This window comes from Moschus berezovskii, chromosome 1, assembly GCF_049115385.1.
Source record: "Moschus berezovskii isolate FMDL1 chromosome 1, NW_MosBer_1.0, whole genome shotgun sequence".
Classification (NCBI taxonomy): Eukaryota; Metazoa; Chordata; class Mammalia; order Artiodactyla; family Moschidae; genus Moschus; species Moschus berezovskii.
This window is the reverse complement of record NC_142460.1, coordinates 28697987-28723809: the sequence shown is the minus strand read 5'-3', so window position 1 is coordinate 28723809 and position 25823 is coordinate 28697987. Positions and strand designations below refer to the sequence as shown.

General features: G+C 42.0%; 1 protein-coding gene across 6 annotated transcripts in view; it reads right to left on the bottom strand.

Moving 5' to 3' along the window:
- APP (amyloid beta precursor protein) overlaps window positions 1-25823 on the bottom strand; it is a 305975-nt gene that overhangs the window by 223039 nt on the left and 57113 nt on the right. For all 6 annotated transcript variants that reach the window (XM_055421750.2, XM_055421740.2, XM_055421746.2 and 3 more), the window contains exon 2: window positions 13925-14092. In XM_055421750.2, coding sequence (XP_055277725.2) covers window positions 13925-14092 — 168 coding nt within the window. The remainder of the gene's footprint in view (window positions 1-13924; window positions 14093-25823) is intronic.

Sequence of the window (25823 nt, the reverse complement as noted above, 5' to 3'; positions counted from 1 at the left end):
CCCATGGATGGAGGAGCCTGGTAGGCTGCAGTCCGTGGGGTCGCTAAGGGTCGGACACGACTGAGCGACTTCACTTTCACTTTTCACTTTCACACATTGGAGAAGGAAATGGCAACCCACTCCAGTGTTCTTGCCTGGAGAATCCCAGGGACGGGGGAGCCTGGTGGGCTTCCGTCTATGGGGTCACACAGAGTCGGACACGACTGAAGTGACTCAGCAGCAGCAGCAGCAGAGAGTAACAAGGACAAATGTTACATGAAACATTAATCTGATTAAAAATGATTAATGGTGTGCAAAGAAATGTCCAAACTGATTCCATCACTTTCACCTCTGAATCCTATGGTTTGTGCAAGCAATCCTTATAACTATACAGACCAATAATGCAAAAAATGTATCTGTATTCATGTACGGGTGAAAGTCACTCAGTCGTGTCTGACTCTTTGCGACCCCATGGACTACACAGCCCATGGAATTCTCCAGGCCAGAATACTGGAGTGAGTAGCCGTTCCCTTCTCCAGGAGATCTTCCCAACACAGGGATCGAACCCAGGTCTCCCACATTTAGGGCAGATTCTTTACCAGCTGAGCCACCAGGGAAGCCCACTCTCACATCCATACATGACTACCAGAAAATCCATGAGTTTGAGCAAGCTCTGGGAGTTGGTGATGAGAGGGAAGCCTGGTGTGCAGGAGTCTATGGGGTCACAAAGAGTTGGACACGACTAAGTGACTGAACTGATCTGAATTCATATACAGGTAGGGTACCTCTATTCAAAAACCTTTAACATAATATGAATTTTTGCATCTTTCAAATACCAGAACAACTACTTATAGGTGCCTGTCATTTGTGGGTCAATTTTAAGCCCACAAAGCTGGATGGCACACACAGCAAAATAATAATGATCAAGAATATTTCAGTATCTACCATCGCAGCATGTCTACCATATGCCCTCAAAGTTGATGAGATTAAAAGGATCACATGTGTTTAATTAATTTTAACTTCACATAACTAAAAACCAAAGACAGCAAAGTTGACAAAGAAGTCTTGTCTGGGGTTATATATTTTAGAGCAGACAGTTGGGCAAAGGAAATTGCTTTGTTCAACTCATCAGCTTTTGTTCGGGCCAGGCACTGGTGTTCTTTGTCTTATGATTCTGTTAATTTATAGACAAAACAATTGTTCATTTAGAGCAAGGAGGTTAAAGAAACAGAAAACACATACTGTTAATTGTGGAAAAGAAAACACTTAGGAAAAAGAAAGGATATCCATAATCGAATAGAAGAGACTAGAAGTAAAGCCACATGTGTGTAAGTTTCCCAGCTGGAAATCTCAGCCAGTGCTCAAGGCTTAACCTGTTCAAACTCCCTCCAGAGACCTGTTCCCAGCATAAGCAAGCAGAGTCCCTGACATCTGCTGTACACCCCTGAGTCCCAGAAGGTGCTTTGCGTATTAGGGAGGGTCAAAGAGCTTGTGTTTTAACTTTTTTCCTTAAAAGACGAGAAAGAACAGTACTGAGACTTTTATAATTTCTCGTTAACTGACAACATTTAACTTTTACAACACACACCTGTGCGCTCCTGTCATAAAAGTGGGACATAGTCTAAGATCCATTAGGCAGCTTTCCAGGACTGCTCAGGCTTGCATTTGAATGCAGGTTCAAAAGAGAGGCCCATGCTTCCCTTTCACTGCACTCGACCCTAAGAGCTCCCTTATAACAGCATCTGGATGTGAGAGTTGGACTATAAACAAAGCTGAACACCGAAGAACTGATGCTTTTGAACTGTGGTGTTGGAGAAGACTCTTGAGGGTCCCTTGGACTGCAAGGAGATCCAACCAGTCCATCCTCAAGGAGATCAGTCCTGGGTGTTCATTGGAGGGACTGATGTTGAACTGAAACTCCAATATTTTGGCCACCTGATGTGAAGAGCTGCCTCATTTGAAAAGACCCTGATGCTGGGAGGGATTGGGGGCAGGAGGAGAAGGGGACGACAGAGGATGAGGTGGTTGGATGGCATCACTGACTCAATGGAGATGAGTTTGAGTAAGCTCCAGGAATTGGGGATGGACAGGGAGCCCTGGAGTGCTGCAGTCCATGGGGTTGCAAAGATTCGGACACGACCGAGTGACTGAACTGAACTGACCGCACTGAGGTATCACGTACGTGTTCATCTATACAAGAGCGATGGGCAGGATCATCTTTCCCATGCCTTTCACACTAGCATCTTGAGACTTGAGTTCCCTTCTCTTTTTAAATAGCATTTATTTAGGCTGTGCTGGGTCTTAGTTGCATTATGCAGAATTTTTTGTTGTTTTTGCAGCTCTCGGGCTTAGTTACTTCCTGGGATGTGGGATCTTAGTTCCCTGACCACCGATCAAACCCACATCCCCTACACCGCAAGAGTGATTCTTAACCACTGGACCACCAGGGAAGTTCCCTGAATCCCCTTCTCTTCTCAATCCAGATCACCCTTGCATATAAGTTAATCTTTCTATTAGTATCGTTATCAGAAAACTCTTGCTGAAAACAATCACAGAGCCCTTACTCATTTCTAGGGTTAGATCCCAAATCCCCACAGTCAAGATCGTCTACTTCACAGCCTCATCTACATTTTCAGTTTCCTCAATTCTTTTTTCAGTTTATCTCATTGTGTACTTAGAAGCTCCTTAAGAGCCAACAGAGGCTTCCCTGATGGCTCAGATGGTAAAGAATCTGCCTGCAGTGCAGAAGACCTGGGTTCGAGCCCTGGGTCAGGAAGATCCCCTGGAGGAGGGCATGGCAATCAACTCCAGTATTCTTGCCTGGAGAATTCCATGAACAGAGGACCCTGGCAGGCTAATGTCCATTGGGTCACAAAGAAGCAAACATGACTGAGCATCTAACACTTTCACTTTCTATGAGCCAAGAATGACGTCTGGCCACTCAGTAACACCTGACACAAAATCCTATCCTGAATCAGTAAATATTTGCTCAATTGGCCTGAATTAAATTTGGGATAAAAAGAAAAAATTGGGGATGGAATGATACTTCAGATGAAGAACTGAAGTGTATTTTCAGTTTTTTCTTCTCTCAAACTAAAGCCTTTAGTTTAAATAAAACATTATTTTTTTAAAGTCTCATTTCATCCAAAAGAAAGAGGACAACAAAATCTAAAAATTCTAATTTTTCTTCCTAGCCTTTATAACATATGTTTCAAGGGGAATATTATCCTAATTTGGATCTACTTATAAGACTCCTAGGTTCCTGAGACCAATGGCTAGGTAATATAATAGTTCATTAAAGCAAGTGGCCACTGTAGGCTGTTAGATGATGAATAATTTATATAGGTATTTTCAAATTGTTTCTGTGATGGCAGCACTTTCTCCATCTACTATAGACTGAAGGAATTTTTTTCTACCAAAGGACCACAGAGGAAAACAGTCATCAAGGGAGCGTTTGTTGCGGTCATCTATTATTGCACACAAACTATCCCAAAACTGAGTAGCTTCAAACAGGAAGCATCTCTTATCTCACAGTTTCTGTGGGTCAGGAATCTGGAAGCAGCTTAGCTGAGTGATCCTGACTTGTAAAAGGGTACAGTCAAGATGTCAGCTACGGCTCCGGTCAAATGAAGGCTTCACTAGACTACAGGATACACTTCCAAGTAGTTTCCTTGTTGCCTGGAAAGTGAGTGCTGGCTGCTGGCAGGAACACTCAGGTCCTTATTAGCACACGTACATGTCTCGGGAGCTGCTTGAGTATCCTCACGACATGGCGGCTGGCTTCCAACACAGCAAAAGTATGCAAGGTAGAAGCTACGTGCCTTTTATGATCTAGCTTCAAACATCACATGCATCTTTTCTGTAATATCCTCCTGCACAGTGTGGCAGGAGACTATGTATGGATATGAATACCAGAGGGGAGGCAAGCACTGTTAGGAGCCACCTTAGAGGTGAACTAAACCATAATAATTTGGAACTCCTGATAACTCTGCAAATTGACCAAGTGATTCTTCTTCACATGGGATCAGTTAGAGTACTGCAAGGAAAGCTGCAAAGTCCAACTGGCCTTGCATACGTGACTGGCAGCTGACCTAGAGCTCAGGTAGGGCAACTGAATGAGGGCCTCCATTCTCTTCCATTTGGGTTTCTCCCCATGGCTTCCTTCCCAGAATGCAAACGTAGAAATTTCCAGGTCCTCTTAAGGCTTAGTTAGATCCAAAAGTAAACCAGTGTCACTACCACTCCATTCTGCTAGTTAAAACAAGTCTCATGTCAAACCAAGACTGAAGGGGAGGGGGTAACTGCTGGAAGACGCAATTCATTAACAGGCAACGGTAGAACAAGGACTTCCCTGGTGGTCCAGTGGCTAAGACTCTGAGCTTCCCAATGCAGGGGGCCCAGGTTCTACTGGTCAGGGAACTAGATCCCACATGCTGCAATCAAGGACTCCTCATACTACAACAAAGATTAAAGCCCCCATGAGCTGCAAATAAGACCCAATACAGCCAAAAATAAATAAATAAATAAAAATTAAAGGAAAAAAAAAGAGTACTACTAAAAAAAAAAAAAATTCAACAGAATGTATTACCTCAGGGTCACATAAAGAATAATCTAGGGTTTGCTTCCTTTTCCAGGGAGTGTATTCAGTGATCATTTAGTGGGTTTAACTGAATATTGAAGACCATGCTTATATGTTTTTTGAGCATTATCCCAGCACCTACATCTTCAGTTCAGTTCCGTTCAGTCGCTCAGTTGTGTCTGACTCTTTGCGACCCCATGAATCACAGCACGCCAGGCCTCCCTGTCCATCACCAACTCCCGGAGTTCACTCAAACTCATGTCCATCGAGTCGGTGATGCCATCCAGCCATCTCATTCTCTGTCATCCCCTTCTCCTCCTGCCCCCAATCCTTCCCAGCATCAGAGTCTTTTCCAGTGAGTCAACTTGTCGCATGAGGTGGCCAAAGTATTGGAGTTTCAGCTTTAGCATCAGTCCTTCCAATGAACACCCAGGATTGATCTCCTTTAGAATGGACTGGTTGGATCTCCTTGCAGTCCAAGCTGGGTAAAAATAAACTCAGGGCAAATGTGGACGATGGGCCAACAACCCCCAGTCCTTGCTAAAAATTTCTTTGGAATTCTGTCAATGGGAAGAACCAGTCTCTGCAGGAGAGGACCCCAGGGTCATTTTATGGGGGGGCTCTGTCATTTTATGAGGGGCTTCCCTTGTGGCTCAGCTGGTAAAGAATCCGCCTGCAGTGCGGGAGACCTGGGTTTGATCTCTGGGTTGGGAAGATCCCCTGGAGAAGGGAAAGGCTACCCACTCCAGTCTTCTGGCCTGGAGAATTCCGTGGACTGTATAGTCCATGTGGTTGCAGAGAGTCAGATTCGACTGAGCAAACTTCACTTCAAAGTCAGTGTAGGAAGCAGTGCAAAGCACCAGCCTCATTCAGTCCCAATCTCTGTGCCAACAACAGCAGCTGCTAAATGATGACTCACGCTGAGTCAGGGACAAGTGTTGGTTAAAATGCTTTGTAAAGCAGGATCTTTAGGAACCGTAATTCTCAGTGACACCATGAGCCTATAATCCTTTTGCCCAAAAGAGTTAAACTAAGTCCTAGTCTTAGCTCAGGCTACCGTAACAAACTATCCTCAACTGGATGGCTTAAGTGACAGGAATTTTTTTTCTCACAGTCCTGGAGGCTGGAAGTCTTGGGTGCCAGCAGAGTCGAGTTCTGTTGAAGGTTCTCTTGCTGGATTGCAGACTGCCACCTTCTCTCTGGGTGTTCACAGCCCCTCTTTGTGTGAGCAGGACAGAAAAGGCAAACTCTCTGCAAGTTCCCTGGTGTCTTTTCTTATAAGGGCGCTAATCCCATCGTGAAGGCCCCACCGCGATGACCTCATCTAACCTTGATTATCTACCAAAGTCTCCACCCCCAAACACTATCCCAGTGGAACTTAAGGCTTCACCATATGAATTTTGGGGAAAAGTGAAAGTGTTAGTCCCTCAGTCATGTCCTACTCATTCTGATCCTACAGACTGTAGCCCAACCAGGGTCCTCTGTCCATGGAATTCTCCAGGAAAGAATCCTGGAGTGGGTTGCCATTTCCTTCTCCAGGGGATCCTCCCCACCCAGGGATCAAACCTGGGTTTCCCACATTTCAGGCAGACTCTTTACCAACTGAGCCACCAGGGAAGAATTTTGGGAAAGACACAGATATTTAGTCTATACGAGTCCTCAATACCCATTTGATGGAGAAAAATAAAAGAATTGGTACTCACTGTGCTAATTTTAAAAAATGTAAAGAAAATTTTTACATTTCAAAAGTGCCCAGTATTTAAACGATGACTAGGCAGAAACATACCTATTATGATTAGGGAACAGAGGAAATTTATGGGTACCAAGAATGTGGATGAAATGAGATAAAATGCTGATTACACAAACCTAAGTTTCAAACTATTTTCCCAATCAAACTTTATAAGGGCTTTCAGCCAGGAGTTAAGGTACATGCTCAGTGGCTCAGCTGTCTCAGACTCTTTGTGATCGCATGAACTGTAGCCCATTTTCCAGGCAAGAATACTGGAGTGGAATGCCATCTCTTTCTCCAAAAGATCTTCCCAACCCAGGGACTGAACCTGCATCTCTTGCATTGGGAGGCGGATTCTTTTCCACTAGCACCACCTGGGAAGCCTCAATTTTTACTTTTTTCTTCCTAACCTTGCCCACGACCAATGACAGAACCTAAGAAATCAGGAGGCAAAAATGCAAGTATTAATAATAACAACCAGGACTTCCCTGGTGATTTAGTGATTAGGAATCTGCCTGCCAATGTGGAAACATGGGTTCGATCCCTCATCTGGTAAGATCCCACATGCCACCGAGCAACTAAGCTACTGTGCCCTAGAACCTGTGTTCGGCAACAGAAGAAACCACTGCAATGAAAGACTCGCACCAGAATGAGACAAAGCCCTTGTGTGGCAATGAAGACCCAGCACAACCAAAAAACAAAATAGAAAAAAAGAAAAATACTAATAACGACAAAACAACCAGTAGCAGGGAATACAAAACGAGAGAAGCATGAGACTACAAAGGACACGGACTAGCTAATTCACCATCAAGATAATAATATTTGACACATCACACTAAGCTAAGCACCAACCGACATGAGGTGCAGCTATACAGGCAATTCTTTGGAAAAACAAATTAACAAGTGAGTTAAATTGGTTAGCAAAAGGTCAAAATGAGGTCACAGTCATGAGTTCAGTTGCTTTCATTCTGTCCTAGGACCACAGACTCCTCACAGCTGCCTCTCTGACTCAGCCAGCTGTCTCTAAAACATCTGTGTTTTGGTCACAGGAGGAACTGAGTACATAAAGAAAAAAATGATTCATCACTATTGAGAGAAAATAACCAGTAAATGAAGAGCACGGTAAATGGGGACAGTTTTGTATATTTAAAAAAAGGGACTCTGCACAACGGTAGACGGCAGGATATAGTGGATAACACCTTAAAGGTGCTAAACAAAAATACCTGTCGACCTGGAATTCTATACACAACTAAGCTATTGTTTAATGAGAACAGCTTCTGGAAATGACTAAGATGACGACATTCAAAGAAAGAGAGGAATCAAAAATATAGAAATTGAGATCCTCTGGTGAAAGGATTGGCTGTAAACAATGAATCAAGTTAAAGGCAGAACCTACGACTGTGAGAATTATGGCAATAGAACAGACCATAATATTAAAGTTCAAGAATATAAAAATAATATATCTCACAAAGCCCGTGAGGAGAGCTGAAAAAATTATGAACATTATTTTCCTTGGCTATATTAACAAGGGATCAAATGATCATCTAAAGTAGAAATATGGAATTTAAAAAAAAGGAAAAAAAAACACTTTCCAACAGCACACAAAAATATTCAGCCTTACAAATGAAAGGTATCTCCAGTTATAAAAGAAAAACTTCAGACTACCTCCAACATGGCGAATAGTAGGAAGACTCTAAAATACCAATAAGGAATGTTACAAGTAGACCACTTAGGAGACAGTATTCAATAGAAAAAATCAAACACTGTTTAAAGGTTCTGAGCGAATATCTCACCAACACCACCCCCCATACCTTCCCAAAAGTTGTTTAAAGTCACGATGCACTATGAATTTCCTCAGATGCCCATTCTCCAATCTACAAAGCTTTTAAAAGGCACTGTGTGCTTCTAAGTCCATAGTGTTGGGCTGTGGTCATTATTCTATTTTGCCTCCATGCCACTCATCACCCTTTTTTTCCTGGCAAGAGCTCCTCTCGCTACACCAGGTGGCTCTGCTTGACTTACCAAACAACCCGTACAGCCTCGTGACCAAGACAAACCAGTCCCAGTACTGAGTCCTTGGTGGCTATGATGACTGGTCCAAAGATAGATGCATGACCAAAAGCAGGAACAACGAGAAACCCTGCTGGGAATTAAGAGTGCAAACTACCAGGATGAGCTGGGAATTCTAAGCTGGGAAGACACATTCCCAGAGATACTGGCTGCCACTTTCCATGACCTCCTAGGGGAAGCCCATATTATGCCAGAGAAAATGAGGTGAACATAAAGGACCAAGGATAAGCAGATAACAGGAGATCCCAATAGAGAAATCCCAGGAAGCACTGAGTTTCGGTTCCAATGTCTGAGGATCCAGTTTCTGGATGCCGGTCTAAAAATTCTGTAAGTTATCCCCACCCCAAGATTCTATCCATCAGTAGGAAAAAATATCCTCCATGGCCAAGTGGATTTCAAGCACCTGTCAACATAAACTGACTCAATTCACCCTTCTTCCTCATTTTTCTTTTCTAAGACTCAGCTAATCACTTATGAACAGGATCTCATTTCTCTCTATTTTTATTAACACTTGAGCCTAGTTTTCATATGATGGACACCTACCCTTTCTACAATTTCCTGAGCTTAGGCTCCTTCCCTTTAAAAGACAACGCCCAACAAAAAACAAAGCCTCTCCCTTTCCCGTGAATTGCTCACAAGTTCTTTGCCTCTTGGTCTCTCCTCAAAGAGGCCACAGATGGCTGCATCACCCATACACGCTACTCTTCCTGTAACCTACCACAATTTTACTTTCCTCCCATGCTATTCCCTCAAAACGGCTCTCCCATTTGCCAAGTTAGGAGGCTGTGTTATTATAAAACAATGTCCATGATTCAGAAATGGACAAAAGAGATTACGTACTGGGGGTCTCAGCAGTGAAATGCAGGTATTGTCTTCCAGAGTCTGGTGGTGGGGAAAGGAGATCTGATTCAATGGGGCATGTTCCTCTGACTGACTGGCTGTAGGTAACCTTGTTGCAAAGAGTAGGACATGGGACTGGGCAACTGAACAACAGCAACAAGGCTACTCTGTAGGGGTAGATACTAATCCGCTGGCAATGCAAACGTTTCCGGTTTCATGCCCTGCAGATCAGATGATTCCTCTTCACAGCCCTGTGAATGGAGTCTGTTGAAAAAGAATTTAAATCTCTTCAAGTCAAACTGGATAACACCTTAGAGGTTATCTGATTAATTAAGGCATTGAGGAAAATCTTTGATATGCATTCATTGTGCAACACAGTCATGATTTGCCTTGTCAAAAATTATACTTCAACCACTTCTGGTTTGATGCTGGCAAAGATTGAAGGCAGGAGGAGAAGGGGATGACAAAGGATTAGATGGTTGGATGGCATCACTGACTTGATGGACATGAGTTTCAGCAAGCTTTGGGAGCTGGTGATGGACAGGGAAGACTGGCGTGCTGTAGTTCATGGAGTCGCAAAGAGTAGGACACGACTGAGCGACTGAACTGAACTTCTGGTCTGCATCCCATTTGCACCCCCATCATTTCTCTCATCTAGTATCAACCTAGCTTGACTTCCAGCACACAATACCTCCTGGTTCTGATCCTCAGTTTCTAGCTACTGCTTCTTCTCCACTGGTTTACTTTGATTTCCTTAATATTGCAACTCACCAAGGTTCTTTCTCAGGATTCTTCCCCAGAGGCATCACGAGGGTAAAATGAGGGCAAACACGTGGCAAGGTAGCTTAGTACCTTGTTAATGCTCAATACAATTTAGATGGCACTAGCATCATCAACATTATCACCATGTGCCAACATCATCATCATTCGATAAGCCTTTCTCGCCCCTGAGATACCCCTTTAAGAATACGTCCTGTGTTCTACTTGTCATTGTATCCTTGGCACCCAGAGATATATGTCTGAAGAAGAGAGAACCATTGGGCTCTAGAAAAGTACTTATATAATCATCGTGCACTTAAATATTTTTAATGAAAGATATATTTAAAAAGTCACAAACAAGCATTTGTCTCTTAACATCCAGTCAGTCAGTCAGTTCAGTCACTCAGTCGTGTCCACCTCTTTGCAACCCCATGGACTGCAGCATGCCAGGCCTCCCTGTCCATCACCAACTCCCGGAGTTCACTCAAACTCAAGTCCATTAAGTCAGTGATGCCATCCAACTATCTCATCCTGTCGTTCCCTTCTCCTGCTTTCAATCTTTCCCAGCAACAGGGTGTTTTCAAATGAGTCAGCTCTTCGCATCAGGTGGCCAAAGTACGGGAGTTTCAGCTTCAACATCAGTCCTTCCAGTGAACACCCAGGACTGATCTCCTTAAGGATGGACTGGTTGGATCTCCTTGCAGTCTTAACATCCAAGTACCAGTAAAATTCTTGGGGAAGGTCTGGGATGACTCCTCACTTCTGTTCCCCTCTCCTACCTGCTAGATCATGGGGTCTAAGACCCTGACAGCTTAGAGTCACTAACTAGTAGAATGGGGTTGGGGTGCAGGGGGGAGAGTACGCTCCAATTGGCCCCCAGGAAACTGAGAAATTGGATATGCAGTCAGAGTGACCAAGCAAGAGGGTGACTTTTGGAAATATTAATGTACAGTTATTCTCCTTCTTTAAAAAAAAAAAAAGAAACACCTTCAAGGACACTTTTGTTGTCACAGATGTGAAAATGAAAGAAGTACTAAGTCCCTCAGTCATGTCCAACTCTTTGTGACCCCATGGATTATAGCCCTCCAGGCTCCTCTGTTCGTGGAATTCTCCAGGCAAGAATATTGGAGTGGTTGCCATTTCGTTCTCTAAAAGTGAAATCTGCTCAGTTGTGTCCGACTCTTTGTGACCCCATGGGTTATATAGTCCATGGAATTCTCCAGGCCAGAATACTGGAGTGGGGGTAGCTTCTCCCTTCTCCAGGGGATCTTCCCAACCCAGGGACTGAACCCAGGTCTCCTGAATTGCAGGCAGATTCTTTACCAGCTGAGCCACAAGGGAAGCCTGTTGTTAACATAAGAGACCAAATTCATTAAAAGGGCTCACAAGGCCTGATGTTTGGACCCTTTCTTACTCCTCTAGCCTAACTTTGTCTAATCCATCTTAAGACTCTGGCCAGTATGCATCCTTGTACACGATCTCTGTGGGTGGTAAGCTGAGATAAGCAGGTAAGACCAGAATTTCAAGATGAAGGAGAAACCACCAAGGGCTCATTCTCTCTCTGCCCACCCACTCCCACCATGCTATGACCGCCAACAATCTGGCAAAGTCTGGGACTGGAAAGAACAATTCTGTGGCTTAGGCCTGGGACAAACAGCAGACTAAAACAGGAAGCGAAGCTACCCAGGCATTAGTGGGATCTCTAAGTGGAGTGGGAATAAGGGCTGTTCTCAGGGTTATGAAGAGTGATTTTTATAGAGTCATCATGCAAGTAAATGCATGAAGTAAATGATTACTTATAACTGACACTGAAGAAAACCTTAGATGCCAACTATGATATGTACATCAAAAGAGTCATTAAACAGAAAATGATGATGCAATCAATGTCATTAAATAAATGAGTTGCAGCCTTCAGAAAAATGTATTTAATATTCAGTAATCTGCAGGTGTATCCAGAAAAGTAAAATAGTATCTAAAACCTATAAGCATGCATGCAGAGTCCCAATTTACCAAACTTGTAACTTATCCACAAAACTGTACTACAAGAACTCTTCATATGAATATGAATATTATTTCCAAAAATGTGTATTTTAGAAATGTCATAGCTGGGCAAAGTAAATTTGTTATCAGTGCTTATATAATAGATTTTTTAATAAAAATATAAAGAATGCAAATATTAGTGATTTCTACTTAAATACAAAGAAGTGTCTTTTTACATCATGGTTCATACTCCTTCAAGACAAAAATTACTTGATATACAATATACTGTGATAATACCATGCCATTTTGCTTTTCAAAACACAGGAGTTAGAATTTAGAGATTGTCTTTTCTTATAGTGCTATCAATAAAAATATACATGTGAGTATATATATTTCATTAACACATATTTTGGATCCAAAAAGGCCAAAGAAAATTTTCTTGTACATAAAAGATTACACTACAGAAAATGTTGGTAGGTTATCTCTTGTTTATGGAAGGTAAGAAATTTTGCTTTGTCAAGAGGCATGAGACTAATTCCTTGAAATGTTCTTAAAACACAGTCACATATTGTAGGAATATATAACTATCTAGAAATGTGGGACAACATGCCTTGCTGCATCACTTCAGTTGTGTCCGACTCTATGCGAACCCATAGATTTTCCGAGCTTTCCCGACTCCAGTTATTTTAAACTGAATTAGCAAGGATATCCAACCAGTCCATTCTAAAGGAGATCAATCCTGGGTGTTCATTGGAAGGACTGATGCTAAAGCTGAAACTCCAATACTTTGGCCACCTCATGCGACGAGCTGACTCACTGGAAAAGACTCTGATGCTGGGAGAGATTGGGGGTGGGAGAAGAAGGGGATGACAGAGAATGAGATAGCTGGATGGCATCACCGACTCGATGGACATGAGTTTGAGTGAACTCCGGGAGTTGGTGATGGACAGGGAGGCCTGGCGTGCTGTGATTCATGGGGTCGCAGAGTCGGACACGACTGAGCGACTGAACTAAACTGAAATTTTAAAAAATACCCTATATAATAATGTCAAGAAAACTCGGAAAAATTACACGAAGGCTGAAGATCTCTACAAATGGCAAGGGGGTGATTTCTAGGATCTAAAAGTTATGTTAAAAATAGCAAACTGCAGAACAGTACTTACTGTAAGCTATCTTTTTTATAAAAAAAAAAAAAAGGAAAAAGTATCCATTCTTTCTTTTGCAAGAAGGGTATATCAAGAATGATGAAAATATTTATTAATAGAGGATGAGATTTCAGAGGGCAACTTCTTACTTTAGTGTTTCAATAATCTGAGTGTTTTACGTTTTCAAATAGTAACAAGGAGAAAAACTAAAATTAAATATAAACAAATAAATGAGCTAAAATATATCAAACTGATAACATAAAGTTAATTCTAGTCACTTTTATTTATTTCTAGAGAGTTTTTATTGGAGTATAGTTCATTTATGTTAGTTTCTGCTGTACAGCAAGATGAATCGGTTATCTATGTTCTGTTTTATTTTCCCATAGATCATTAGAGTTGAGTGGAGTTTCCCATGCTATACAGTAGGTTCTTATTAGTTATATATAGTAGTGTGTATGTGTCAATCCCAATATCCCAATTTCTAGTTACTTTTAAACAATACCTTGACTACAAAGCCAGAGTGGGATATACTCTAAAGATAAATAGAAGTGCTAAGACACCTTAAAGTTCGCTCAGTTTTTTCTCTTTTTTTAAAAAACCGAAGTATATTTTACATACAAGATTATACTTAAGTTGGTTTTACTAATAGTTTAGTAAATTTAGTAAATAATTTCAAAAATATTTACGCATACTGTAGGATAAAGCAAGTAAATACGGTATGGTGAATCATTAGGAACTAAGATTTTCACTGCAGGTGATAAAATACAAACATGAAAGAAGTTAAATGAACAAGAAACATGCATGAGATCCAGCACGAGCCGCTGGCCGCCAGCGGAGACTTACTTCCTGGCAGTACTGCAGGATGCCCTCCTTGGTGCCAATGCAGGTTTTGGTCCCCGACGGGTCCGACTCCCACTTCCCACTCTGCACGCTCATGTGCATGTTCAGTTTGCCACAGAACATGGCCACCTGGGGTTCTGCAAGCAGGCCGGCATTGCCGTCAGTGGGTACCTGGAAAAATAAGTTTTGGTTAGTTACAGAAATCCATAGCTCTGGGGTGGAGGTTGGAGGAAGGGCTATGAAGAGAAACATGCATGGAGATTTGCTAAAAATAGCTCTATTCTTGGGAACTCTCAATTATGAATCTCTATGGGTTTAAGCTAAAGCTGAAACTCCAATACTGTGGCCACCTCATTCGACGAGTTGACTCACTGGAAAAGACTCTGATGCTGGGAGGGGTTGGGGGCGGGAGGAGACGGGGACGACGGAGAGTGAGATGGATGGATGGCATCACCGACTCGATGGACATGAGTTTGAGTGAACTCTGGGAGTTGGTGATGGACAGGGAGGCCTGGCGTGCTGTGATTCATGGGGTCGCGGAGAGTCGGACACGACTGAGCGACTGAACTGAACTGATGGGTTTAAGCTTTATGTGTGCTGGGCTTCCCTGGTGGCTCAGATGGTAAAGAATCTGCCTGCAATGTAGCAGACCTGAGCTTGATTCCCTGGTTCGGGAAGATGTCCTAGAGAAGGGAATGGCTATCTACTCCAGTATTGCTGCCTGGAGAATTCCATGGACAGAGAAGCCTGGTGGGTTATAGTCCATGGGGTTGCAAAGAATAGGACAGGACTGAGCGACTGAGCACAGCACAGCATATTCGCCATGCCACACAGCTTGTGGGATCTTAGTTCTCTGACCAGGGATTGTTCCTAGGTCACAGCAGTGAAGCTTGAGTCCTAACCACTGAACCACCAGGGAATTTCCCATATAAATATTTTTAAAAGGGGAAAATGGAAGTTCTGAAATATCCACACTAACCCACTTACAAGGTTCTGATAGCTCAAAAAGGGAAAAAAAATCACCGAGATGAAAAATAAATTGGCAAATAAATAAATAAATAAATTGGCAAGAGTGAAAGTCTTATTCAAAACCAAAGAATCAAAAGACAGGACATGGTGGCCAAGTAATTTCTCCCTGGTTAAATCCAGCTGCCGAGGAAATGTGTGAGGTCCATGCCAAGAAGAGTTAACTTCCAACAGAAGCCATTCATGTAGCTGGGAACTGGGTGATTCTAGAATAATTTGTATCATGTCTAAAAATTGCTCACAGGAGGGAAAAAAACAACAACACTAAAATTACACCAAGAGATTTTGGTTAAAGAAAGAGCTTCCCGACACTTCGTCCCACAGAAATGTAAAAATAGATCAAACATCTGTCCATTCTAGTCATTATCACACATATTTTGTCCGTAAATCCCTAAGAGGATTTTTATCCTTTAAAAATCAAAAAACAAAAATCTTGCACTGAACCCAGCTGAGACCTCTCAGACCTGAGCAAAAGCTCCTGGGCACGATCTCTAAAACCATGCTTCACGTAACATTTTCTGCATTTCTAGTTCTGTTTTGTAAAATGTATTTAGTAAGATTCTGCTTCTACAATGCCCGAGGTAACAAACGGCAATGCAAGCCATAGTACTGGATAGTCAGCAGAGTAGCTGGGATCCCTCAACTCCCCAGTCGAGGGCTTTACCCACCACCTATAATTTCCTAGGCAGAAACTGAGAGGCCCACGCTCCCACAGATGCAAAGAAACAGTCTGAGCAGAATGCTCCACAGATGTTAAGTTTCACAGTTTTCCTGAGGGAGTAAGAGTAAATTCAATGCCTTGATCCTCAAAAAACAGCGTATAAATTTCGTCCATTTTATTGAAGTAGTAAGATAATAACACTGCAAGAAAGTCAAGTAGTCAGATACCTATAGACAAGGCCCCATATTAGATGCAATGAAGGACATAAAATATATTTATAATATAAATACATAAAAGTTATGTATTAATACATTTATTTTTAAATTCCACTGTCAAGGAATTGAAAATTGAATAATGAAATCATCATTGTATTCGCCATGGTACTTTATTCTGCTCAAACTCATTCTTGTCCCAGAGACTTCCAGTCTAAGAATCTTGAGAACTTACCCCTAACTGAACAGGGAGACTAATGATCTTTTACCTTGGTTGGTAATAATTTTGTTGAATAAACTACCCCCCTTCTCTATCTCAACCTTTCTCTGTGCCTCAGACTCTCCACAGGGAGTTCACCACAGTTTCTATCTCTCTGTCAACATGAAGGCCCTTCATTCCAAATCCTCCCCTCAAGGAACATGAGGTACCAATTTCTCTCCTCCTTGGCACCCAGCTTCCAAGAGTCCCAATAGTCCCTACTTCCTCGATTAATCTTCTCATCACTGTCATCCCATAAAATATTCAGGGTTTTTCTGTTGCAGCAAAGAAAACAGGGCAAAAATGATATATGTTTTCCAAGGCAAGGCGGTAAAGGGCATTAGGGTTGCTTTGCTGCTCTCTGGGATCACTTGGTACTGGGGGGGCGGTGTCCAGCTGCCATGTTGGAAGGACACTCAAGCAGCCCTGTGAAGAGGCCCATGTAATGCAGAATCGAGGTCTCCTGTTAACAGCAACATTAATGAGCTTGGAAACACCCTACAGCCTCATCAAGCCTTCATCTGCTGACATGACTGAAACCTCAAGAGCGAACTCAAGCCAGAACCACCCAGAAGACACTCCCAAATTCTCGACCCACAGAAACTGAGATAATAAGTCTTTGTTATTCTAAACCATTAGTTTTGAGGTAACCTATTACACAACAATAAGATACCCAATAAGTTCTTCCTTTTCTCCAGCTTCACAATACATCCACAAATATGCTCGGATCTCCTCTACTGAAAAAAAAGCAAACAGACAAAAAATATTTCCTTCAATTCTATTGTATTGAGAGCAGGGATGATCAACATATTTTCTATGTCAAAGGCCAGATAGTAAATATTTTAGGTTTTGTGAACCATACAGTCTCTTGTACCTGCTCAATTCTGTTGTGTGTGCACTGAGTCGCTTCAATCAAGTTGGACTCTTTGCAATGCTATGGACGTTAGCCTGCCAGGCTACTCTGTCCATGGGATTCTCCAGGCAAGAATATTGGAGTGGGCTGCCATGCCCTGCTCCAGGGGATCTTCCTGATGCAGGGATCAAACTTGTGTCTCTTATATCTCCTGCAGTGGCAGGCAGGCTCTTAACCACTAGCACCAACTGGGAAGCCCTTAAGTCCACTGCTGCAATGCAAAAGCAGGCTCAGACACCATGGGTATGGCTGCTTCCTAGGAACATTTTCTTTATAAAACAGGAAGTATACCAGATCTGGCCAGTGGCCCCTAGTTTACCTATCTCTGCTCTAGAAGAACTATAATTTTTTCATTTTTTCCAACAAATCCTATCAGATGGTGATTTAAATACTCAGTGATACCACCTTCTTACCTGTTTAACATGCTTACTCCTTGGAAGGAAAGTTAGGACCAACTTAGATAGCATATTAAAAAGCAGAGATATTACTTTGCAAACAAAAGTCCATCTAGTCAAGGCTATGGTTTTTCCCGTGGTCACGTATGGATGTGAGAGTTGGACTGTGAAGAAAGCTGATCGCCGAAGAATTGATGCTTCTGAACTGTGGTGTTGGAGAAGACTCTTGAGAGTCCCTTGGACTGCAAGGAGATCCAACCAGTCCATCCTAAAGGAGATCAGTCCTGGGTGTTCAATGGAAGGACTGATGCTGAAGCTGAAACTGCAATACTTTGGTCACCTCATGCGAAGAGTTGACTTATTGGAAAAGACACTGATGCTGGGAGGGATTGGGGGCAGGAGGAGAAGGGGATGACAGAGAATGAGATGGCTGGATGGCATCACCAACTTGATGCACATGATTGTGGGTAAACTCTGGGAGTTGGTGATGGACAGGGAGGCCTGGCATGCTCCAATTCATGGGGTCGCAAAGAGTTGGACATGACCGAGCGACTGAACTGAACTGAACAGAAGGGGTTTCCAAGATATGAGACTTTTAGGGCTAAAACTGTCAGATACACCAGTAAGTTGAGACAACTGGTCACTCTATCGGACAAACATATCAAATGTTTCTCCATTTTTCCTACCTTGACTTTTTACCATCTTTCTGTTTTTTCCATTCTTCATTATTTTTCTGTCTTTTTGACTTCACAGTTATTTTAATTGCCATCTGTTTGTATGTTTCTATATTCCCACTACCAAATGGTGGTAATCATTCTCTCACTCCTCTCAAATGAACTGATTATGGTCCTATCATCTTACTGGAATATATCTTTAATTGCTTATGATTTCCTCCTTTTGACAATGGGAGTTAAGACGACATATGCTTCAATTCCTTTCAGATTTCTACCAGATGAGATTTAGTATTAACTTAAAGAAAAAACAAAGTATGGAGTGTCATGATCACTAACATGTCCATTTTCTCAGAATGGAGCTGTTTAATAGTTTAAACCTTGATTCCTCAATATTTAGGACAACTTATTATGCTGGAAATTATAAAATTGGCTGTATGTGTGTATCTGTAACATTTGACATTACACGAAGCCCTTTATAAATAAATACTTTAATCACAAAAACGTATTTCTCAGACAGAAATTCTTTTCCAAGCCAACACCAGCCGTGTACAAGATCAGAGTAAGGGAATAGTAGAGAACAAACTGAACCAGACACTTTTCTATTCTTAATGAAGTCCACCTGCAAAGAATTTCATGTTTTAAGTAACATATCCCTGGTTCAGTTAATTAAAACAAGACAACCCAGGATCCTTACTGGTATCAAATAACCCATCCAAGAAACAAAGCCTGGTTTCTGAGAGCAGCCCACTCACTCCCTGGCATTCAAAGAGGAGACCATGTCCATGCCAAGGTGGTCACACGGAAGATAATACCTAGCCTTCCAAGGGCCCAACAGGCTTACCCAAATCCCTTTTCCTGAACGAAGCCTCAGAAAATGGCTTAACACAGCATACACAGTGTCCTTTTCAGGACTTGTTAAAATGAACACTCTTAAAACTGAAATCTTTCCATCCTAGAGTAAATTATTTGCCGCTAGTGACAATGCATAATACCCTATCAAAGTCATCCTAAAGGTGATATTCCCAACTTTTACAAAACATTTCTCTTTTTAATAGAAAATATAAACTCTTGAGTGGATCGGAAATATACCCACTTAAATAACTATTATTTTAATTTTGCTTTCATCTTAACACTATCTAAAGTAACAACTTAATGTTACTTGGCAGAAATCTAAGACAACACAAAAAAGATTGGCACCATGCTATAAATGGCCATTCATCGTCTCTGCATTTCAGAGAGACTGAAGACGAAGATAATTCTTATAACTTGAATGACTTTCCACTGACATCATAAGACCAAAGATGCTTTCCCATGGGAAAAGAGCGCTCAATGACAAGGAACAGAATAACCGGCTGAAACAATGGCGCATGCACACTGCCTCAGAAGCAACGGGCTATTTACAGAATGCTCTGAATGTAGACCCAAAGCTACACCTAAAAAATGCTGTCAATCTTTTAAAAACAACCATTTGCTGCCAGCTCTGTATTTTAGGGTCATCATATACAGACAAGCAACTCAAGTGAAAATGGACTTTCCAAAAGAAAGTCAGCTAGAGAATAGCTTTTAAAAAGCTGAAGGGGAAATTAAAACAAATGAAATACATATACCTAATCTGGGCCACTCTGCAGAGGTGACCCTGGAAACCTACACCTAGAATCGGTGCAATTTACAAGCACAAAACCAACTTCTCAAACAAGTTCTCTCACTGTCTTTCAAACTGGGTGTTCCCTTTCTCCAAAAAGTTTCTCTTTATTATCAACAAGGAGATCAAAATTCCTTATAGAGCTGGCTTGGCAGCATTCCTCCCCACACAGTCCCAACTAAAAGAGAAAGGGAACAAGGAACTCTCTGTTTCACTGGCTAAGAAGTCTAGCTTGGCAAGGAGAAGGCACAGATCCATAGCTTAGTGCATCCGTGGATTTATGCAATTTTAAGGTTTGTGGCTAACGAAAACCATCTGGTTTCTGCATTTAAATGAACTTCTCATTGGTCTGAATATAGCCTCCTATAGCCGAGTATTGACTACTATTTAATCAGTACACAATTTCCTTGGAGTGATTAGATATTATATAGTGAGTATCTTTTAAAAAGCACATCATGATGCTACTTCTATCACAGCCATGGTTTCCTCATATAAACAATTTTCCGTTAGCCTGGGCATAACACAATTATACCCCTGCACATGCACAAAAATATTTTAAAACATTCAAATTTTCCATTTTCAGTGTAATTATTTTGCAGCATCACAATCAAGAAGATTTGAGCATGAACTCCTTTCAAGGCCAACTAAAGTACCTCATTTAATCCTTAACATAAACAAATTTTCAGTCTCCAAAGGAAAAGAAGATCTGTAAGGCTTTCCTTTGAATGCAAAAACAACAACAACAAATAAACAACCAAAAAGCCCAACAACAACAGTAACTCAAGCAAAACCAGAACATCTACAATTGCCCATTTTGTATCCAACAGAGGAGAACTGAAATTAAAATCAGGATCACAGAACTGAAAGAATCTGTAAAATCATCTGTCTCAACTCTAAGCAGAAGGGAAAGGCTCTGAAGGAATTTGTTTAAGGTCACAGAAGTATGAACAGGCAGAGCTGGGAGCTGGACCTATGCCGTCAACGGTTTTGTTGATGTGACCAGGGTGACTCTCAAATTAAAACGGAAAATTGCAATTTTCCAAGGTTTGGCCTCTGTGTGTGGGTGTGTGTATCTGTAGTGAGAAAGAAAAGAGGAGCTAATCAAAGCATACAGAAAACTGAAATGTGATTCCCGAAACTGCACACACAGCTTCAATTTACCTGTGTGGAGAGGGGCTGTGCTCCTCACATTCGTTAGCTGCTGTACAATTATTTCAGAGCTCGGCAACATGATGTGAGTGTTCAGTGGTGTCTGACTCTTGGCGACCCCACGGGACTGTAGCCCGCCAGGCTCCTCTGTCCATGGGGATTCTCAATACTGGAGTGGGTTGCCATGACCTCCTCCAGGGGAATCTTCCTGACCCAGGGATCGAACCCGAGTCTCCAGCATTGGCAGGTGGATTCTTTACCACTGTGCTACCTGGGAAGATCAGGGCTCAAGTTTCAGGCTTAAAAATGACCTGTCACAAGTGAGTGAAGAAAGACAACCCTTTCAGAGATCTAATCCTCATATTTCACTCCTTGAAATCTGACATTCTTTTGGGGACACCAGTGAACTGGCTTCAAATGACAGTTCTAGCTCCTTGATGGATCCATGGCCTCTGCTGATACTGATAAAGCTAATTCTTAAACTGAGACACACAGCATGGAGGCCATCCCAGGGGTACGGCCCACATCACAAGTCTACACCTACGTCAGCCTGCACGTAAGGGAAACAACTGTCAAGGAATCTTAACACACAATCACAGTCCTCCAGCTGAGCGTGAGCTTGATTTACCCTGAAAATAGGACTTGCTAGCCTTACAAGGAAATTCCCTTCCCTACCTCTCTAGATAATCCATTTCCATATTGCCTCTTTTAAAGCTCTATTGATACTATGTATAAAATAGATAACTAATGAGAACCTATTGTATAGTATTTTGCCAACAAAGGTTGACTATAGGGTTGCCATCCCTATAGTCAAAGCTATGGTTTTTCCAGTAGTCACGTACAAATGTGAGAGTTGAATCATAAAGAATGCTGAGTGCCGAAGAATTGAAGCTTTCGAATTGTGATGCTGGAAAAGACTCTTTGGAGAATCCCTTGGGCAGCAAGGAGATCAAACTCATCAAACCTATTGGAAATGAACCTGAATATTCATTGGAAGGTCTGATGCTGAAGCTGAAGCTCCAATACTCTGAGCACCTGATGTGAAGAGCCGACTCACTGGGAACAAAAACTCTGATGCTGGGAAAGGCTGAATGCTGGGGAAGAAGGGGGAGGTGGAGGATGCCATCACTGACTCAGTGGGCATGAGTCTGAGCAAACTCAGGACATAGTGAAGGACAGGGAAGCCTGGAGTGCTGCAGTCCATGGGGTGCAAAGAGTTGGACATGATTTAGCGATTGAACAGTAACACTGTACAGCACAGAGAACTCTACGCAGTGCGCTGTGGTGACTTAAATGGGAAGGAAATCCAAAAGGAGGGGAAATAGATACACACAGAGCTAATTCTCTTCTCTGTACAGTAGAAACTAACACAAAATCATAAAGGAACTATGCAGGCATGCGTGATAAGTCACTTCAGTGGTGGTCGCTCTTTACGACCCTAGGGACTATGGCCCTCCAGGCTTCTCTGTCCATGGGATTCTCCAGGCAAGAATACTGGAGTGGACTGCCATGTCCTCCTCCAGGGGATCTTCTCGACCCAGGGATTGAACATGTCTGACTCCTGCACTGGTAAGCAGGTTCTTTATCAGTAGCACCACCTGGGAAGCCCATAAAACAACTATGCTCCAAGAAAATTTAATTAAAAAAACTAAAGCTCTATAAACTCGCTCTTGCCCCAAATGTATTTACAACAGTGCTTATAAGACACTGTACTCCCCCATTCCATGGACTGTCTTTCTCTGAAAGAAGGACATCAAACTTATTACTAAATTGCTTTAGTTTTGTTATTTGATAGTATCAAATTTTTTTTTCTGCTTAAAGGATAGATATTCTAAAATTGACCCCAGATTCCTTCCAACTTACAACAAAGGCTGTAAATAAATTCTCGCTGCTGCTGCCCAGCAGAAAATCAAGAGTTCTCTTAACAGAAAACTTTGTCATTCAACACTCATGGAATTAATTATCCATGTTTACAGCACAAATTTTAGGCAGGCCCAAGAAGAGTGATGCCCACTGCCTGGAATAGATATAAAACTGGAATTAAAAAAAACAAAGCCTCATGTAGGACAACCGAACTCTTAGGCTATAGTTTTCTATCCAATTAATGCCCATTTAGTCCTAAAGAGTAAATGTCCTATCTTTTAACTGAATGCATATATACATCATAAACATACTATACTGCGTATAATTGTTTATTGTGCTTTGACGTAACAATCAAAATTCTTTTCAGTGTCGGTCACTTTGATGTTTATCTCTTTAATTCTGTCTTGCAGTTTTCCTGCCATATTTCACATACAAAAACATACTGTATCATGATTTTTATATTATTTTGACTCTGTCAATATTGTCATATCTCATCAGTCTTGATCATATGAACATGAAGATAAAAATAGAGTTAAGGGCGAAAATGGAAGCATCTGCTTAGGCCTTTCCCTTCATTATCTCATTTGACTCTCAGGAAAACCGAGATAATTCACGTCCACATCTACTCAATCAGAAATGCTCAAAACCTCCCTAAGAGTCTAATCACTGCTGTTTACTCCAAAGTCCATACTCACTTTTTTTCATAGTTAACCAGCTGGCATTCCTGCTACTAGTTCTCAAGCATTTTTATTTTCAGTTCTTGAATATAATTTTCAAATAAGTTTCTCCCTGATGATAGTAATATCTTGCAGTTCTTTGCTACTGGCTCTCAAAAAATATTTTTAGATCAAGTAAAAGGGCAACAAATTCAGTTTTTAAAAAAGTTTAAATGTTTAATCTGCATTTTCTAAATTAAACTCCTAGACGTTAACATTTAGTAACCTTTGGTGGCTTCCTCTTTAAGAAGTGAAGTCACTCAGTCATGTCCGACTCTTTGCAACCCCATGGACTGTAGCCCACCAGGCTCCTCTGTCCACGGGATTTTCCAGGCAAGAATACTGGAGTGGGTTGCCATTTCCTTCTCCAGGGGAGCTTCCCAACCCAGGGACTGAACCTGGGTGTCCCTCATTGTAGGCAGATGCTTTACAGTCTGAACCACCAGGGAAGTCCCCCTCTTTAAGAAGCTGCCCCAGAAATGAAAAGGGAAAACTTTCTCCTAAATTAGTTCTTACCTTAAATCAGTAACAGCTAATCGAATCACCAAAGTAGGGACCCAGAATCCCCAACAGTCCAAATTGTGATTGCATGTCCTTCAAGGCTTATGTTATTTTATCTCTATTTGCTAATTTCTTGGCAATGAGCATACCTATATATGCATATCCCTGTATTGTGTGTGTGTGTTAGTCACTCAGTCATGTCTGACTCTTCGTGACCCCATGGACTGTATCCCACCAGGCTCTTCTGTCCATGGGATTCTCCAGATGAGAATACTAGAGTCGGTTGCCATTTCCTTCTCCAGGGGATCTTCCAGACCCAGAGATTGAAGCTGGGTCTCCTGTATTGCAGGCATATTCTTTACCATCTGAGCTAGGGAAGTGACATATTCCTGTATTATACCTACTATAGAGCCACCTGTATAACACGTAGTAATGTGGTGTTAACAGCAGTAATAAACAGAGTTTACAGGTAGAGAGCAACTAGAGCAAATCGCAACAGACTGTGTGCTTGCTAAAGGCACACTCTAGAGTTACTGCATTGTTGCTAAACAGCTGAAGAACGTGGAAACTGGGCTCCACGGGAATGCTGGTTTGAATGGCATTTACTATAAATGAATCTGATGGTACCAAATGAACTATTTCCCAGTATGATTTCCATTAGTTCTGACAGCTAGGGCAGGTAAGCATTCAGCCCATAATGCTAGAGAGAAAATTGAAACTCTATTACTTCTCACACTTTAGATACAAGAGATAATTCATTCAATTTCAATTTTATAAGTATTACTATTTACTATCAAATTTGGCCAAGCTCAGCCAAGATCTTCCTAATCAAATGCTTCCCTGATAGCTCAGTTGGTAAAGTATCCGCCAGTTCGATTCCTGGGTCAGGAAGATCCCTTGGAGTAAGGGATAGGCTACCCACTCCAGTATTCTTGGGCTTCCCTGGTGGCTCAGCTGGTAAAGAATCTGCCCGCAATGAGGAAGACTGGGCTTGATCCCAGAGTTGGGAAGATCCCCTGGAGAAGGGAAAGGCTACCCACTCCAGTATTCTGGCCTGGAGAATTCCATGGGGTTGCAAAGAGTTGGACACAACTGAGTCACTTTCATTTTTCAGCCAAGATCATGTGACCCATAGGTGTGTGAGCTATAAAAATCGCTATTACTTTAAGCCACTGAACTTTGGGTTGGGTTGTAGCTTAGCAGCATTACTGCAGCAAGAGAAATTAATACAGGCAAGTATTATCTACAGCAATAAATAAAGTACTAAGTGACAAAACCAGGGCTCAACGTTATTTCAGAAGGAAGACAATCAACCTGAATTTTTAAAGTATATGTGTGTTAGCTGCTCAGTCGTGTCCAACTGTTTTAGACCCCATGGACTGTAGCTTGCCAGGCTGCTCTGTCCATGGGATTCTCCAGGCAAGAATACTGGAGTGGGTTGCCATTTCCTCCTACAGGGGATCTTCCCAACCCAGGGATCGGACCCGCGTCTCCTGCATTGCAGGAGGATTCTTCACCGATGAGGTCGTTTCCGAAAGTTTTTAAGCAATAGGACCTTATGCTGAAATAAAATTTTGTGTGACAGCCTCACAGCTAAGTTCCTGCTTGGAACCTGGATGTCAGCCCCACCAGATTGTTGAGGCACTGGTCCCCTAGAAACAATGCTTTTCTACTATTTGCTCTATTGTTACCCAGTGGGTCTTAATGAATTCTCAAAATGGTTATAAGGTTCCTCAGTACCCACAGGGGATTTGTTCCAGGTCCTCCCCCATGCCCCGCCCTCTGTACCAAACCCAGATGTTCAAGTCCCTTATATCAAAGGACATGGTACAGTCAGCATTCCTTGGATATTGAGCCCCGGATACCCAGGGCTAACTATACTGGGAGCACC